This window comes from Monodelphis domestica, chromosome 4, assembly GCF_027887165.1.
Source record: "Monodelphis domestica isolate mMonDom1 chromosome 4, mMonDom1.pri, whole genome shotgun sequence".
Classification (NCBI taxonomy): Eukaryota; Metazoa; Chordata; class Mammalia; order Didelphimorphia; family Didelphidae; genus Monodelphis; species Monodelphis domestica.
Genome location: NC_077230.1, coordinates 369,948,287 through 369,966,023, shown reverse-complemented (window position 1 = coordinate 369,966,023; position 17,737 = coordinate 369,948,287). Strand labels below are relative to the sequence as shown.

The following is a 17,737-nucleotide window of genomic DNA, read 5'->3' as shown; positions in this document are numbered from 1 at the left end:
GCAGTTCTTAGAAGACAATTCAACAATCATATCATTGAGGCTGAGGGGTCTGGGAACACAATTCAAATTTAGACTGGTGGCTTCCAGGGAATTCCTGAGTCACTGAGGCATACTGAAGCTTGATGTACTTACACTTATCGCTTGGGCCTCTATGATTGATTTGTGTGCTGGCTTCATGAGAAACTGAATGGCCCCCAGCCAACAGGAATTTCTTCAAGGTCAATGGTCCAAAATGCTAAGTATGGTTAAGTATTCTACATGATCTATATTCATTTCCATTTTTAGGTAGGATGTACTTAGATTACTTTCTTCACTTCATCATACAGGACAAGTACAAAAAGCTCTACCCATGCCTCTAAGAACATTGGACCAGCAGGCACCCTTGAAGAAAGCTTTGCCACCTTCATCTTTAGCAATCTTCATCCAGCAGTCAATTGTCCCAGTGTACATGATTTCGGCAACTTTGCATCCAGACTGCATCATCATTCACTGCTTTACTGTATCAAAGGGATAGGAAAGCACACCTGCTACAGCAGTCACTGTTTGTGCAATCGTCCAACCTATCACAAATGAGTGTTCTTAGGATCTGAAAGCATCCCTTTTGCTATATCATAGATTCCAAAGTAGGCTGCTCTACAGATAATAATACCCTGCACTGAGACATTGGAAACCTTGATATAAACCCCAAATTCCATCAGACTTGGTGATTTTCACAAGGCAGTCTCCTAGGTCTTTGAATTCTCTCTCAGTGCCAGATTTTCCATCATTAACTGCCAAGTGTGTTCTCAAAAACGCCAAAGGGTAGACAAGTCGAAGAGAAGTGGCTCCAGCTGCCCCATCAGAGGCAAGATTACCAGCAAAATACCTCCAAAATTTTGTGTGCTTGTCCACTCCTCCCCAAAACATCTGCTTATACTTATCCTTAAAGGTGAAGTCAAGGGCCTGGGGGGGAGGAGGAAATATCTGATGACATTTGCTAAGTTACCCCACCAGAATCCCTTGTTCCTTTGGAATTCAGACCATACCATCCATAATGCCTTTGTGCTCTGTAGGAATTAAATTTTAATGGTTTGACTAAAATATATGAAAATTATAAATAATATAGTAGTCACCAATTTAAAGTATTACTGCACAAAGTCAAAATGACTTTTAATAGCTTTTATTTACAAAAGAGGTAGAAAGAGTGAAAGTAGAAAAACACAGAAGGTAGAAAAGATATTTAGCCTGTGTACTAGTGGGGGAGATCAGGAACCAAAGCTTGAAAGGTCTAAGAGAGTGGGGGAACAGATAAAAATAAATACTACTTCCTCTCTTGGGAAGGTGAGAGATTTGATCAAGGTCCAGAGCTGAAAGGTAAGGAGGAAATCCCCTTCAGTGTCTGGTTTCTGGTTTCTTCCCTTGATAGATATTATCCTGATCCCCTTAGTACATTAGATGAATAAGATGTTCAGTTTCTTCTGGATTAATAAGATCTATTTATTTGGGGGGTGGTATTTAGGAATGGTAGGTTTAGGATTAGAGGGAAAATTAGGAAACCCCTTATTTCTATTTTAACCTAAATTCCCCTCAGAGGTTGAGGACTCAGGCTGATGAGATTGTGGAGTCAGGCTGTTGTATTTTCCTGATATAGAGAGATGTACACTTATTAAAGAGATCAATTGAAAATCTTCTTGGGTGGATAGTCTCTTATCTTCCCCAAAGGGAAAAAAAATCTCTATCCACTACTGAGGAGGGGATGGCTAATCTGATTTTCTTCAGATAGATGAGGGATCACAACAGGTTGAGCTCAGCAAAATGCTCCTCTCTCTTCAAGTTCAAATACGAGAAGAACCCTCTCCCCCAACTGCGGATCTCCTTTTCTTGGCTAGAGGTTCCAGCCCATCCCCCATTGACAGCAAAATTCCATTCTCTTCCTGCATGATATTTTCTTGTAAACCAAATCCTTGTAATGCAATTTGTAACTCTCTCATCCACACCTGTCTATCTAAATATTGCTCAGGTGCTCAATTCAGCCAGGACTTATTGACCTTCAGCTGGGATTAAACTCTCTCCAGAAAACAGAACACTCTCTCCAGAAGCCAGCAATTCACTCACCCAAGTTCCCTCCAAAAGGCAGGTCAAGACAAAGACTCAAGTTAAAGGTGACCCCTGAGGCCGACTTTCTTCTTGAAGCCCACTTTCTTCTTGAAGCCCACTTTCTTCTTGAAGCCCACTTCCCTCTTGAAAATGACTTCCTTCTTGAAGCTCACTACTCAGCCCCAGAAATTTGGGGCCTTTTATGGTGGCTTCTTGTCCCTTTCCCTCTTCACAGGGGCCAATCAGTTTCCAAATTGCCAAGACACTGCCCAGGGGCACAGTGTCTATGGGATCCACTTCTCACCTTCTGGCGGGGTAAATTCTCATCAAAAGGGTTCATGATTCCTGGCTGATTGAGTTTCTGAGAGTGTGAATTCTCTAAGTGGTTTGTGAGCTCCTCAACCTAGTTCAAGCTTTTGTTGATTCAATCAAAACATAGACAAAGGAGAGTTAATTCTGTCTTCACAATCTAGTGAGGTACTAAGTAGTAGTACTTAAGTTATTGTTAACCAAAGTGTTAACTCCAACTAGGCAAAGAGAATAAAGGATTCCCTTTTTACAAGTGTAAACTTAGACTAGACAAAAGAGAACTAAGAATGTCCTTTCATGGCTGCTTATCTATAGCAATTTGTTTACTTACATGCTGTACCTCCAATAGTAGCTTGACTCTCTAGATGGGGACCACCACTGGCTAAGAAGTCCTTGGCAAAGGAGATGGCCTATTCCATCATTGTTTCAGAAGGTATAGGTGGTAGGATTGGAAACATAAAGTCAGTGTAAGAGAGTTAAAAACTGGGGAACCCTTTGCTGTCTCTCTGTATGAAATTTTTGTAATTAAATATGCACATCTTTTAAAACTCTTACCTTCTGTCTAAAAATAAATGCTGGATATCAGTTCCAAGGCAGGTGAATAATAAGGGCTAGGTAAATGGAGTTAAGTGACTTGGCCAAGGTCACACAACCAGTAAGTGCCTGAGGTCACAGGACCTCCCACCTCCAGGCCTGACTTTCTATCTGCTGAGTCACTTAGGTCTTCCTGATTCTAAGCCCTATTCTCTTTACCTTCTAGCTGAATGCAGAAATTCAATGGCAAAGCAGAAACTGAACCAATGTGATTGGAAACATGTTTTACTACCAGATGGAAGCGGAAGCCACTGTCAATAATCTATAAAGGTGTCATGATTTGGGATCATAGATTAGCAATTTAGTGAATAATGCAATTTTAGGGATCATCTAGTCCAGGGATTCTTTACTTTTTTTTAATATCATGGACACCTTTGGCAAACTGGTGAAACCTAGTATTGCTATGGTTTACTGTCTACATTCAAAAGTGAAAGAAATGCTAAATTCTATTAGAGGCTAATGAAAATAAAAATGTAAATTTTTTTTAGTCATATAAGTTCTTAGATACCTCTCCTCACCTTCCATTTAAGAAACTGTAATCTAGTTCAATTCCTTCATTTTATAGATGAGGAAAAAACTTGCCAATGGTGTCACAGGAAGCAACCAGCAAAGCAAGAATTGAAGACCCAGGTCCTCCGTCTCCAGAAATCTTTTCACTAAATACACAGAAATCATGGCTATCTGTTTTCCTTATACCAGGCAGAAAAGTTTTCCATTTATCTAAAACCCAGTTCCTCCTTCTTCTCTTCCCATATATTGCCTCCCAGATCCCCAATAAAGGACCAGTTTCTCTCTTCCTTCTCCATGTCCCTCCCTCTTTCTTTTCTTCAGTTTCATCCTTTGTAAAGTAAGAATGTAATAAGAATAATTTTGCAGTCTTGTCATAACTGGCCCAATTTTGTTTTAAGCCTTAATTTTGAGACCATTGGACAATTGTTATATGTCATTTTTTTCTGTAATACAGACTTAAGTTGCATGATTTGGCAATGACCATGTATTGTAAACCTCAAATTTCCTTAGACTTATAATTGTTGAAAATTTCACCATTGGGATATTTCATACTTGGAAAATTTCTTACTGATAGTCTATTGGAATGGGAACTCCATTGGCATGGGAGGTTCCTTCTCTTCCCTTCTTAAGATTACTTTAGGACAGAAACCCTTTGCTGAACAATGGAAAGGACTTTGACCTATGCTTAAGCATAGAACAGGAATTTCTTTGAGTCTTGATTGATTTTAGAATTGATACAATGGAGATACTCCACCCTATTCAGTCCTAATAGGATTGAGTAAGGGCTGCAGCCTAGATCAAAAATTTAATTATTCCAATCTCTACCATACTCAAGTTAACAGGATTTAGAAAGGGCTGTAACAAAAGAGTAAAGATTTAATCATTTGAAAAATATGACCTTCAACAGACATGTGCAAAAGCCAGAAACCTCTGGGCGGTCCTGGGTTAAGCGAGAGCCTCCATTGACAGGGAAATTGATGAAGAGTGATTGGTAGATGTGAGGACTGAGGGGAGGCAACTTGGATGGTGTCCTTAAAGATAGGAGGGTCTGGAGACTCGAGGGAGAATTGAGTTTTGGTCGGTGTGGTTCCTGGGCTCTGAGGAAGCTTGCTCGGAAGGAAGCTGAAGGTGGGGGCCTCTGAGACTGTTTCTCCATTTTGGACACGTGAGTAATAGGGACTGATCTCTTTTCTTTGCCCCAGCTATCTAAGGGCTTGGGCCTTTTGGCCCAGCCTAAACAGAAGGGGTATTTAAGCCCTATTCCCTTCTCTCCCCTTTCTCTCTCTATATATATCTCTAATTCCTTTCTTGCTCCTATTGTAATTAAACTCCAAAAAAGGCTGACGGCTGACTTGAGTTTTTCATTTAGGAATTACATAGCTGATTCCTTGGCGACCTTAAATTAATATATATCAGTCTTTTAAAGTGATTCCCTTGTAACAGTATGTCTCATAGATTTAGTAAACAACTGCTAATGATGCATATCCCCTAAATTTTATAAACAATTAACAAACACTTGCTAATGACACTAGCTCTGATTAATTGGTTCCTTTCAGCATGGGCTTAGGTAATCAATCACCAGTCATAATTTAGGTAATACCCATACCTAGAACTATAAAAAACCCAGTGAAGATCCCTAGTGTCCAAGTTGATCCTGAGCTGTGACTGAGGCTGGCTCCTGTATCTCCTTTGCACTTGGAACCCAAATATCCTCTGTGTTCACATAAAGGCAATGTTGATTGATTGATGGAGATTTGCACTTGCTAGGCAACCACCTCAGGAGATACATAGTGTGTGATGGAGTAGAAAGGAAACCTTGTTGCTAAATACCAATACAAGAGATATAAGAATTGGGAAGTTCTAAGAAATAAGGTTGGTGGTTGGTGCTTTGTGGAGCTACTATGTAGTAGATCAGTGGTATAAAACTCAAACAGAATAAGGTTATATAAGAATCCCTGCAGGCTGCACATTGATTTAGAAAACCATGTATTAGCATCATCTATGTTTTATTGTAGTTGTATCTGTCTTATCAAATATTTTCCATTGACATCTTAATCTTCTCTGGGCCACACTAAGGATTGTTGTAACATACCACCTATGGCCCCCCCGTGTTTGACACCTTTATAGAAGATAAATGTTTGCATGCTCTTGTGGAATAAAATTTGATTGCTAGCATTGAGAAGTGTAGGTCTAATTTGTGTTTGTATCACACATTATCATAAATAATGATGAATTCATTTGGCATGTGTATCCCACATCACAATTCAGGTTGAGAAATTGTCAGTGAGGATATATTGCTGTTGGAATAGGATATGAAAGGAATAGAGAGGAACAAGTCTGTATGAAGCCATATCCTTAGGTGATAATCTGTTAGAATAATATCCAAAGGGGAAATGAACCCTTACACTAAGTTCATATTAATTGTTTATGTTTCAAAATTCCCTTTTTAAATAAAATTTTCAATTGCATGTTGAAACAATCTTTCACAATTGTTTTCTGACATTTTACAATTCAGATTCTCTCTTTCTCCCTGTCCAACCCCAGCCCAGGTGGTAACTAATTTGCTATAGGTCTATGATGGTGAACCTATGACATGTATGCCAAAGATGGCATGCAGAAACCTCTCTTTGTGCTCATGCACTGTTGCTCACCAGAGTTAGTTACTAAAAAGGCAGAGGGACTCTGGTGGAACTACTCCCTTCCCCCTCTCCACCACACCTCCCCACCCCTCTGCCCAGCAGTCCAATGCAAGCACTTACTCCTTCCTCTGAGCAGAGCATGTGGGCCCACTCCTCTCCCTTTCTCTCTCCCCTGTCTGGGGTAAAAAGGTTGGGGGGGGGAGGGTATGTAGCATTCAGTCTGTGATGGGGTAGAGCATGGTATACAGTCTCTAAAAGGTTCACCATCACTGTTATAGGTTATACCAGTGCTTTCATGCAATGCCTATTTCCATATTACTTGTGTCATGACAGAAGACACATATCACATGTGTAATAAAGATAAATTTATATTAATTTTATTAAAAGAAACTTTTTAAATGAAAGTGACCCATGAGACACACTTCCCATAGAAATAATATGGAACTTTATAAGCAGCTGCAGCAGTAGATTAATACAGATTTCAGACATACTCCGAAAGCTTTAACTGGCAGAGATAAGGCAGAGGACTACTGACTTTTTCAAAACCAGAGCCTCCATAGTTGTAACTTAAAAACAACAACAACAACAACAACCTTACCTTCTGTCTTAGAATCAATATTAAGTAGGTATTGATTCAAAGACAGAAGAACAGTAAAGACTAGGCATTTGGATTTAAATAGCTTGCCTAGGGTCACACAGCTAGTAAGTGTTTGAGGCTGCTTTTGAACCCAAGTCCTCTGAACTCCAGGCCTGGCTCTCCATCCACAGTGCTTTCTAACTGCCCTATAGTAGTAATTTAAACATACATCTTTAGAAGTTTTGTAAAGATTAACTCTTTGCTAAAAGCAGGATATCCCATAGGGCAGAAACAAGGCCAACATTCCAGAACTCCACTCAGGAGTTGAGACAGAGTTCACTGATAGTTTCTTCTCTGGAGGAGGCAGAAGGAGACTTTGAAGGTGCCAAGAGAATGGAATCTTCCTTCAACCAATCCATCATAAGGAAGTAGTAGAGATAGTAGTTAGCACTCCACTCAGGTGGACTGAGTGAATGAAACCATTTCTCCTCTTTCCTGATTCCTGCAGTGCTGCTCTTCTTACTGGGACTTCTGCTAGACCCAAAGAGGACTCCAGATTGTGAGACTACTTTGGCCCTCATCATTGCTCCTACCAGCCCCTCCCTTAATCTTAAATTGTCATTAAGGAATTAATTAGATTAGTATAGAAAGATATTAGTGGGTTAGAATATTGACTTTGGAGTTTTAAGTTTAGATCTCCTCAATTCCCTTCCTTCCCTTCCCTTAGCTTAATAAATAGTTAATTAGTTATAATTACATGTTCTACCTAGTATTTTAATTATAGTTATTTCAGGAGATACAAAGGGAATATTACTGAAGAAATTAAGGGAAAAGAACAGATTTGAATCTAAAGGGAAAAATATCTTTCCACGTGGAAATAGAGAAAATGTAAGAATTGCATGATAGAAATATGGATGAGCAAAATAAAGATACTAGATCGCTGGTCAGAGGACTTCAGACCAATGGAACTTAACTTTAAAAATACATCTCTCAAAGACATTAAGAATATTCTATTTTAAAAATTAGAAGGGAATAGTAGACCCGATTTCACAGAAATGAGAGTGACTCAAATAGAAATAGGTTAAAAAAATGGGGGGGGGGGTGCTGGGGACCAGCCCCTTACGACCCCTGAGAGGGGAAGGGGGAGAGAGAGAAGGAACGGGGAAGAGAGAGAAAGGTACGGACAGCTCTCACATAGTATGCAAAGAGAAGTCGTTTATTGAAGCAAAAGCATGGTATATATATACTGTGGCTAGGAGGACAAAAGGGTAGGAGGAATGCAGGCACATTTGGTGTCAGAGGGGGATTTACAACCTAGGAGGAATGTAAGTACATTTGGTGTCAGGGAGAGGGGGTTTTACAACCTACACCTGGAACTAGTTAGGGAAGACATCCTGTTTTAAGGGAGGAAGGGAGGTATGTTATGTTTGCAGTATTTCTAGCCTGTTGTCAGGTTCTATACAATTCCTCCCTTTTCTTTTCAAAAGAGGGAGAGGGGTTCTGAGAGAAAAATGGATTTGCAGAACTATCACAACATGGTCTTAAGCCCGTCTTGAAGAACCCTTTCGGAGGCGGCTCCTGTCTTAGGCTATGCGGGGTATTTCCCTAATAGCCTCCACGCAAGGGCAAGGGACCCGCAATATTCCCGTCGTTGGATTACCGTCCCGAGAAGTGGAGTTGGTTGTATTGCTCAGTGGAGGGGGAGGTGTGGCCAACCGTCTCTAGGCGGTGGTACTGTACCATAGGGAAGGCCTTCAAGGATGATTCAATGGAGCAAGTGACCAGCCGTGTGATAGTTTTGAAAATCCAAGGGCCAAAAGTCAAAGCAAGGATAAAAACTATGAGGGGGGTAAGGAGGGTAGAGAGGATTGCAGAGAACCATGGAGAACTAGGCAGAAACTGTGCATACCAAGGGCCGTTTGTTTCCCTATCTTTGCGCCTCTGTTCAAGCTCTTTCCTGAGTTGGGCTAGAGAGTCCCTGATGACGCCGGAGTGGTTAGCATAGAAGCAACATTCTTCTCCGAGGGCGGCACAGAGTCCCCCTTCGCGGAGGAAGAGGAGGTCTAATCCTCGTCTATTTTGTAAGGCTACTTCAGCAAGGGAAGCATGGGACTTTTCCAAGAAATTTATGGTGGATTCTAAGCGGGCAATGTCTTCATCTACTGCTGCCCGTAGATGATTGTGGGATATGTGTTGGGAAGTTAGAGCAGCTATGCCGGTCCCTGCACCGGCGGCGCCAAGAAGAGCGGCTATCGTAACGGCGAGGGTTACCGGTTCTCTTCTCCATCTGGGGTTTTGGAGTCGTTCCCACAGGGGGAGGAAGTCCTGGTCGGGCCTAAAGGTGACACGTGGTATAATGGTGACCAGAATGCACACGTCCTCTGGGGCGGTGGAAGCCCAACAGGCTTGAAGGCCTGCTTTCGCGCAAAGCCAACGGGTATTACCAGGGGGAATATAAAATTTGCAGTCATTCCTAGTCACGAAGGACACAGCACAATAAGGATTAAGTGTAGCATTTTTGCCAATGCAAGTGCCGTTGCCTCCGATGATAGGTATAGTAAGGGAGGGATCATCATTATCCCAGTGACAAGCAGAGGGGTTGTCAACCTTAGAGCACGTAAGATTATTATCGGTTAGGGCATAAGCTTCAAGATAGGGCGGGGACGCGACTAAACAAAGCCAGCAATTGGTCGTGAAGTTTGGGAAGGAATGATTAAGCGCGGAAAAAGACGCTTGCAGGAGAGGGAGGTACGGGTAAGGGATTATCGGTTTCTCCTTAGGGATAGGGGGTAACAGGGGAGGAGGAGGGGGTGAAGGGAAGGAGACGGGGGACGAGGGAGACGGTCTAAGTTGGGGAGCGGATGTCGGTGTGGGGGGGTGAGGTGGGGGTCGGGGTTTAGCGGGTCGGAGGGCCTTGTTTGGGCCCTGAATGGAGGGGGGGGTTTCCTGAGGGAGTTCTTTCTTGATGAAAAACAGTCCTCCGGAGTCAGCTCCTGGTTGGTGGGAGCGGAGTCCCCAAGTTCTTCCTAGGAGCCAGCTATCATCGGTGGGTTGTAGTACTGTAAGGTTGAGATATGAACAGTCAATCCATAGTCCTTTAGAACCCTCCGCGATAAAGCGCCCGAGCTGTGATCGGGGCTTACAACCCGAGGGTCCCCAATGAAAGGAAAGGAAGGAGTCTAATTTGGGGGGAGTCCATCCGGTAGAGCGAGTCTCACATCCCCAGTAGGAGCAATAGTATACATTTGGGCGATTACAATAATGCTTTCCAGGATTGGAAGAAGGGCAAATGTAATAATCATTATACGTGAAGTGTGATGTAGGGGCTCCGCGTTTTTCCGGTAGGCATGGTCCGTCCTGTTGAATAATTGTGCAGGGGAGAAAGGTGAAGCTGGGTGCTCCAGAGGTGGTTGTAGTCTGGATAATAGAGCTACTGTCCCAGCTGCTAAGGGTCCATTTCCATGGACGGTGGGATTGGCGTTGTGCGGTACTCAGAGGGGGGGTGAGTAGGGAAAGAAACAATAAAATTTGAAGGCCCATAATGGTCGCGAATGTTCAAGGGTCGTTCAGACTGCGAATGTAGAGGGTGATGTGGATGGATTCTATCAGGGCAGCAAGAAGGCCGAGGATCGCGAAGAACAAGGAGGCAGCCAACAGTGTTCGCAGTACAAGGCAGGATGGATCATGGGTTTCACGCATTACCTGTAAGACAAGAGGGGAGATTTTTCTCAGGGGTAGGCCCTGGGGGAAGGTGATTATCTGGGCTGAAGGGTTTTGTTAGACGTGAGGGGATCCAGCGAGCAGACTGCTCCCTTTTGTCGAAAATGCAGGCTGAGCCTTTGCCCCAGGTCAGAACAGAGTCAGGGCCGTTCCAACGGCCCGTGAGGGGATCACGCCATAGGACCTGAGCGAGGTTAGAGGTGGTGTGTGGGTGCCAAAAACGGTCCGCGGCAGAGCGGCCCTCCGTATCCAGGGTGAGGAAGTTAAGGGCAAAAAGGGCATGTGCCAGCAAGGTGGTTTGGCTGCCGCACAAGGGGTAGAGGGTCTCCTGAGTTTTTAGTTTGAAAATGGTATTTTTCAGTGTTTGGTTTGCTCTTTCTACAATACCTTGCCCTTGGGGATTGTAGGGGATGCCAGTGATATTTTTTATGCCTAATTGAGCACAGAACTGTTTAAAGGAACGGCTTGCGTAGCCAGGACCATTGTCTGTCTTAAGGGTCAATGGTCTTCCCATGACTGACATGGCGAGAAACATGTGTTTGATGACATGTTTGGTGGCCTCGCCAGATTGTGCCGAGGCAAAAAGAAACCCACTGAAGGTGTCAATGGAAACATGAACATATTTCAATTTAGCAAAGGAGGGAACATGAGTAACGTCCATCTGCCACAGGTGGCCAGGGAGGAGGCCACGAGGGTTGACTCCAAAGTGAGGTTCAGGTAACAGCGTAAGGCAATTTTTGCAGCTTTTCACTATAGCTCTGGCTTGCTCTCTAGTGATTTTGTAGGCTAAGCGAAGAGTATGGGCGTTAAGGTGGTGCAGTTTGTGGGCTTCAGTAGCAAGGGAAATAGGGTCTGGCGAAGGGATTGTAGGTACAGCCAGAGCGGCCAAGCGGGTATATTGATCTGCAAGGTCGTTTCCTAAAGCCAAGGGGCCTGGGAGACCTGAATGAGCACGTATGTGACCTATAAAGAAGGGGTGGGACCGTGCTCTGATGGATTGCTGTATCTTGGTGAATAAGAAAAAGGTGGCTGTTGTGGGTTGAATAACAGGAGTGGCCTCAAGCCGTAGTAGGGACTGAACAACATATCGACTGTCAGAGTATAGATTGAAGGGGGATTCAGGCAGAGAGATAAAAACAGTGAGTGCTGCATAGAGTTCAACCAGTTGTGCAGATTGATAAGGAGTGTGGACAGTATGGGGATAATCATGCATAACAATGGCCGCGAGGCCTGTTTTCGAGCCGTCCACGAAAATCGTGGGCGCTCCGGGAATGGGAGATGACTGCGTAATACGGGTTAAGGTGAAGGGGGTAAGGGTAAAGAATTGTAAGAGTTTATTACTGGGCATGTGATTGTCAATAGTGCCTTTATAGAATGAGATAAGGACGGCCCAATTATCATTCTGTGTTTGCAGCCATCGTAGTTGCTCTTTATTATACGGGGAAACAATATGATCGGGCTGGCGGCCGAAGTGGCGAGTGGCCAGGCGGACACCCATCATAATAAGCTGAGCAACCAGGTCAGGGTAGGGGATCAGGATCTTCCTAGAGGCTAGGGGAAGGTGTAGCCAAATGAGGGGAGAAGGGTCCTGCCATAGGAGACCTGTGGGAGAGAATTCAGTGGAAAAGATGATTAAATAGAGGGGATCCTTAGGGGAGAAGTAACCGATGTTCTGTTTGGCAATTGCCTGTTCAACTTTTTGTAAGGAGATTTCTCCTTCAGGTGTTAGTGATCGTGATGAAGAGGGGTCGGTATCTCCGCATAGAATATCTCCTAGGGGGCGGAGGTCTGCTTTTGCAAGGGCGAGATAAGGACGAAGCCAATTAATATCCCCTAGAAGTTTTTGAAAATCGTTAAGTGTTTTTAGGGTGGAACGATTAAGCGTGACTTTGTGTGTAAAGAGATGATCAGTCTCGAGACGGAATCCGAGAAAAGAAAAGGGATATTGGACCTGTACCTTATCGGGGGCAATTTTAAAGCCTCTGTCCTGTAGGGCTGAAGTAATGGTTTGAGCGATGGTCTGGGTCAGTTGAGGGGAGGGAGCTGCTATGAGAAGATCATCCATATAATGGATAATATATGCGGAAGGGAATCGAAGCCTGATGGGATCTATCGTCTGAGCAACATACTTTTGACATAGGGTAGGAGAATTGGCCATTCCTTGAGGCAGGACTAACCATTGAAATCGGGGATTGGGGCCAATTTGATTGACTATGGGGATAGAGAAGGCGAATCGAGGGCAATCCTGAGGGTGAAGGGGAATGGAGAAAAAACAGTCCTTTATATCTATAACTATTTTGTGAAATCCCTTAGGGATAGCTGTAGGTGATGGGAGTCCGGGTTGTAAGGCGCCCATGGGAATCATGGTTTTATTAACTTCCCGTAGATCTTGTAGTAGTCTCCACCCTCCAGCCTTCTTTTTGATAACAAAAATAGGTGTGTTCCATGGTGAGGTGGAGGGCTCGAGGTGGCCCAAAGAGATTTGCTCCTGCACCAGCATGATGGCGGCCTGGACCTTTTCAGAGGTGAGGGGCCACTGGTCGACCCAGACAGGGGAATCAGACTTCCAAGTTATCTTATCTGCCTGGGGTGCAGGAGGACCAGTGGCCTTTATGAAAAATTTTGTGACCCAAAGCCTGCTTTATCTCTATTGGGTGTAAGGGAGATAGGTTGAGGATTGCCCTGTTCATTTTTGCCAAGCCCTTTTCCTGGGAGGAAGCCAGATTTAAGCATCATTTGTGTGACAGGGTCGCTGGGGCTCACCATGAGGAGTCGCATTTGAGCAAGAATATCTCTGCCCCAGAGGTTAACGGGGAGCCCTTTGACTATATAGGGTTGAGTCGTGCCGGTGTTACCCTCAGCATCTCTCCAAGTAAGGAACTTTGAACTCTGAAGTGTGTGATTGACTTGCCCTATGCCGGACAAATGAGTGGTAGAGGGCTGAAGGGGCCAGGCACAAGGCCAGTGTTTGTGGGAAATGACCGTGGAATCAGCCCCGGTGTCAAGTAGTCCGATAAATTTCTTCCCGTCAAGAGACAACTGGAGGGTGGGACGGGACTCAGTGATTTGTTGTACCCAATAGATGTTTGACGATCCTGGGGACGAAGGGCCCCTTGTCTGTTCAATGGTAGGGAAGTCACCCACCATGGGAAGGGGAAGGGCTTGGGCTAGTCGGTGGCCAGCAGGGATAGTAACCGGGCCATGGGGAGACTCAACAATGAGCTTTATTTCTCCTGTATAGTCATTGTCCACTAATGTGGGGTGGACCACAACTCCCTGTAGAGTAGTGAGTGCCCTTCCGATGATTAAGAAGAACATACCAGGGGGTGGTGGACCAGTGACACCAGTGGAAATGACCTCAGGGCCATCCTCAGGGGTTAATATTCTGGTGGAGGAGGAACAGAGGTCCAAGCCTGCGCTGCCTGTTGTGGCTCGAGCAAGGGTGAGGGGAAGGGGCTCCCGAGGGAGCCCCGCATCCCGTTTCCCTGGACAGGTGGAATATTTTGTCCATTTGAGGTAGTTTTGGAGCGGCAGTCGCTGGCCCAGTGACGCCCTTTCCTACATTTCGGACAGACACTTGGGGGCAGTCTCGAAGGCACCCCCGAGGGGCTGAAAGGTAAACTAGGGGCAGCCTGATTGGAGGGACATTCACGAGCAGTCTGATTGGAGGGACATTCACGAGCAAAATGTCCGGGCATGCCGCACTTAAAGCAATTACGGGGAGCGTTCTGTCGGGTGGCTTGAATGGCTGCTCCAATAGCTAAGGAGATAGATTTGTTAATTCTGTGGTCATAAGAGTCAATATCATTACATAAGCGGATCATGCCGTTCAGATCAAGCTCTCTAGATTTTCCTCTAAGGGCGGCCTTACAGGCAGGGTTGGCGTTTTCAATGGCCAGGTGTCTAACCACTGGGTTATCGGTACCGTCCTGTCCCAAGACCCTTTCTGTTGTCTCTAAGAGTCTGGCTACAAATTGAGCATAGGGCTCGTTTGGTCCCTGGAGGATTTTAGAGATCGGGGCGGTGATGGCCCCGGAGGCAGGGACAGCGCGCCATGCGGCTAAGGCGGCGTGGGCAGTTTGCATGAGGAGGCCAGGAGGCAATCTCAATTGCACGGTGTCAGGGGCATAACGACCACGACCGATGAGTTTGTCTACTGTCCAATTGGCTGTTTGGGGGTTTGTGAGATTTGATTTTGCTTGATTTTCTACCCTTTCCTGAAACTCTGCCTTCCAGGTTAAAAACTGGCCTCTAGACAAGACAGATTGTGTAACCTTAGTCCATTCTGAGGGGAGTAAGTGCCCATCTCCCCCGAGACTTTCCAAGATAGAAAGGGTAAAGGGAGCATTAAGGCCATAGTTTTTTACTGCTGAATGGAGGTCCTTAATCTGTTTGAATTTAAGTCTTTTAAATGGGTGGGCATGGGGCCGGATTGTATCGGTGGTATGGACCCCTTGATTCGCTTCTTCATCCCCCTCCTCTCTGTCAGATTCAGAGGAAACAGGGGGTGAATTTTGGTAGGGTTGGGACAGTTCGTCAGGGATCTCCTCTATGTCTACATCCTCCGGGGTGGTACCGGTGGTGGTCCTACGCCTGGTAACTACCGGGAGGGCCAGGAGGGGCTTTTGTAGTTTGGAGGGGTTGTTTTTAGGTTTTTTTGAATGTGAGATTGGTTTCATGGTGGCGACCTGAAGGTCATGTAATTGGCTTGTTAAGTGGCCGATCTCATGTTGTAAGTCTATAAATTGTTTGAGATCAGTGATTTGCTTAGTTAATTGAGCAGTGGCTATCTTTAGGTCATTTGTATTGGGAAGAGTTGGTAAAATCGAGGAAGGGTAAAGCGGATTGTAGGGAGGGGGTTTGTTTTTAAGGAAGTCTGGAGGGTGGTATCTGGCTGCCACCTCATCCAGTTCAGTCTGGTATGCGGGATTGAGGGTCTCTGGTGTATTGCTATCGTAAAGGACAGGATAGAGAGCGGGTCTGTGGGAGGGAGGCAGTGGTTCTGGTAAGTGTGAGGGGGTGTTAATAGGTTCGTCTAATTCAGGGGTTTCTTGAGACGGGGTTTTGTATTTTTTATCCATGTTGTCTAATTCAGGGGTTTCTTCAGTCTGTTTTTTACTTTCCTCAATAGCGTCCTCAGCAAGGCTGAGGAGGTGGGAGACCTGTGCGCTGGAATCAGCCTCTTTAAGGATGTCCCGAATCAGGCCATAAAAGGTAAAGAAATCCTCAGGGATGGGCTGACCTGAGCGTGCAAAATCATTAAGGTCTCGGCCAACCTTATCCCAAGTTAGGGGGTGAATGCCAGGGCCATGGAGAATGAGCCACGGGCAGCGTTGTTCAATAAAGGAGAAGAAGCGCAACAGATCTCTTTTCTTAACTTCTACATTGCGCTCTTTAATTCTTTCTTTTAATTCTTTTATAAACAGAGCTTCCTTAGATAGTGTTTTCCCCATTTTCAGTCACACACAAGACTCGCTTCCCTGGTTTCCTGGCCGCCGTGCTCGCGCAGGGACGGAACCGCAGTAATCCCAGGTCAACACTCAGAAACAGGTCAACGGCAGTCGAACCGCGAGATCAACTCTCCACGAATTGGCCTCTCCCCTTTGGTCAAAGAGGGGTCCCTTATATTTGAGCGTAGGCGTGCCATATAAGCCCCGGCCAGGTTCCCCGAAGGGGCGCCCTATTACTCGTATATATAAGGGGACTGTTATCCGTTGCCATCAAAACACACATACATTCAACCATTCACACAATGGGGTTTGAGAGGGAGATATGAATGGGACAACTTACCCTTCCTCGGGATCGTCCGATCCCTACCCGTTACTGTAGCCTCGGTTTCGGCGCCGAACTTTTCCTCAGTTGTCCGGTGGTCGCTCAGGCCCCACGTTGGGCTGCCAGCTGCTGGGGACCAGCCCCTTACGACCCCTGAGAGGGGAAGGGGGAGAGAGAGAAGGAACGGGGAAGAGAGAGAAAGGTACGGACAGCTCTCACATAGTATGCAAAGAGAAGTCGTTTATTGAAGCAAAAGCATGGTATATATATATACTGTGGCTAGGAGGACAAAAGGGTAGGAGGAATGCAGGCACATTTGGTGTCAGAGGGGGATTTACAACCTAGGAGGAATGTAAGTACATTTGGTGTCAGGGAGAGGGGGTTTTACAACCTACACCTGGAACTAGTTAGGGAAGACATCCTGTTTTAAGGGAGGAAGGGAGGTATGTTATGTTTGCAGTATTTCTAGCCTGTTGTCAGGTTCTATACGGGGGGGGGGGGGGGAATGAATGAGCACTATGTCAAGTAGCCTTCAGATGTAGGACAGTAAAAACACTAAAAAAAAAACCAGGTTTTGTTCTCAGACTTTAAGATAATAATATTGCTAATAAAATAATGGTTTTTTCTGCTTGAGCTTTGTTTGTTCTGGGTCATGTAGAGTATGTACCATCAACATAGTCTCTATTCTTTCTCCTGGTAAATCCAGCTGCCCTTTTCCTATGCTCTGATCAGCCAAAAGCAAAGGGGTAAAAGGAGGGAGAAATTTTCTGTGGAAACTTCCAGTTTTCAAAGGATATAGTCTCATGTTTGAGTTACTAATGGAGAAAAAGAGAGAGAGAGAGAGAGAGAAAGAGAGAGAGAGAGAGAGAGAGAGAGAGAGAGAGAGAGAGAGAGAGAGAGAGAGAGAGGAAGAAGAAAGAAAAGAAGAAGAAGAGAGGAAGAGAGAGAAAGAGGGAGAGAGGGACAGAGGGAGACAGAGGGACAGAGGGAGAGACAGACAGACAGAGACACAGACAGACAGACAGACAGACAGACAGACAGACAGACAGAGACAGACAGACAGACAGAGACAGAGAGAGAGACAGAGGGACAGAGGGACAGAGGGGGGAGAGGTAAAGAGAGGAAAGAAATCCTTTCCTAATTGTAGAAATTCATGGCTTTTCAGCCTAATTAGAGATTAAATTTGTGACTGAATTGTAATTTATTTAATTCCATTTCTAAATACAATGGGAATGCAATTTGAATGTTTTTAAAAGTGCCAAAATGTCCTAATGGGTTGGGAAAGGGTGTGACATAGCTCCCTGGGATGGTTAAAAGTAGAAACTTTGAGAAATTTGCTCTGTCATTCTGTCTTCTCTGAAGAGTGAAAGATTTATTGCTCTGGTAAAGGACAGAAAGGTGACTTTGCTGACTAGAGAATGATCAATCTTTAAACAGAACTGAAACCAGTTTAAAAGTTTCTTCAGAAGTTGGGTGGAAAACCCAAGTGGTTTTGCACTTTGAAATTCCAAAGCCACATCCCATATTCAGATGTCATAAT

At 44.8% G+C, this 17,737-nt stretch overlaps 1 protein-coding gene across 1 annotated transcript; it reads right to left on the bottom strand.

Moving 5' to 3' along the window:
- Positions 1 to 13,802: 13,802 nt before the first annotated feature.
- LOC107652312 (endogenous retrovirus group K member 8 Gag polyprotein-like) lies at positions 13,803 to 15,878 on the bottom strand. Its single transcript, XM_016433354.2, has one exon. The coding sequence runs from the start codon at positions 15,876 to 15,878 to the stop codon at positions 13,803 to 13,805; it is 2,076 nt and encodes a 691-aa protein (XP_016288840.2).
- Between the last annotated feature and the right edge of the window lie 1,859 nt (positions 15,879 to 17,737).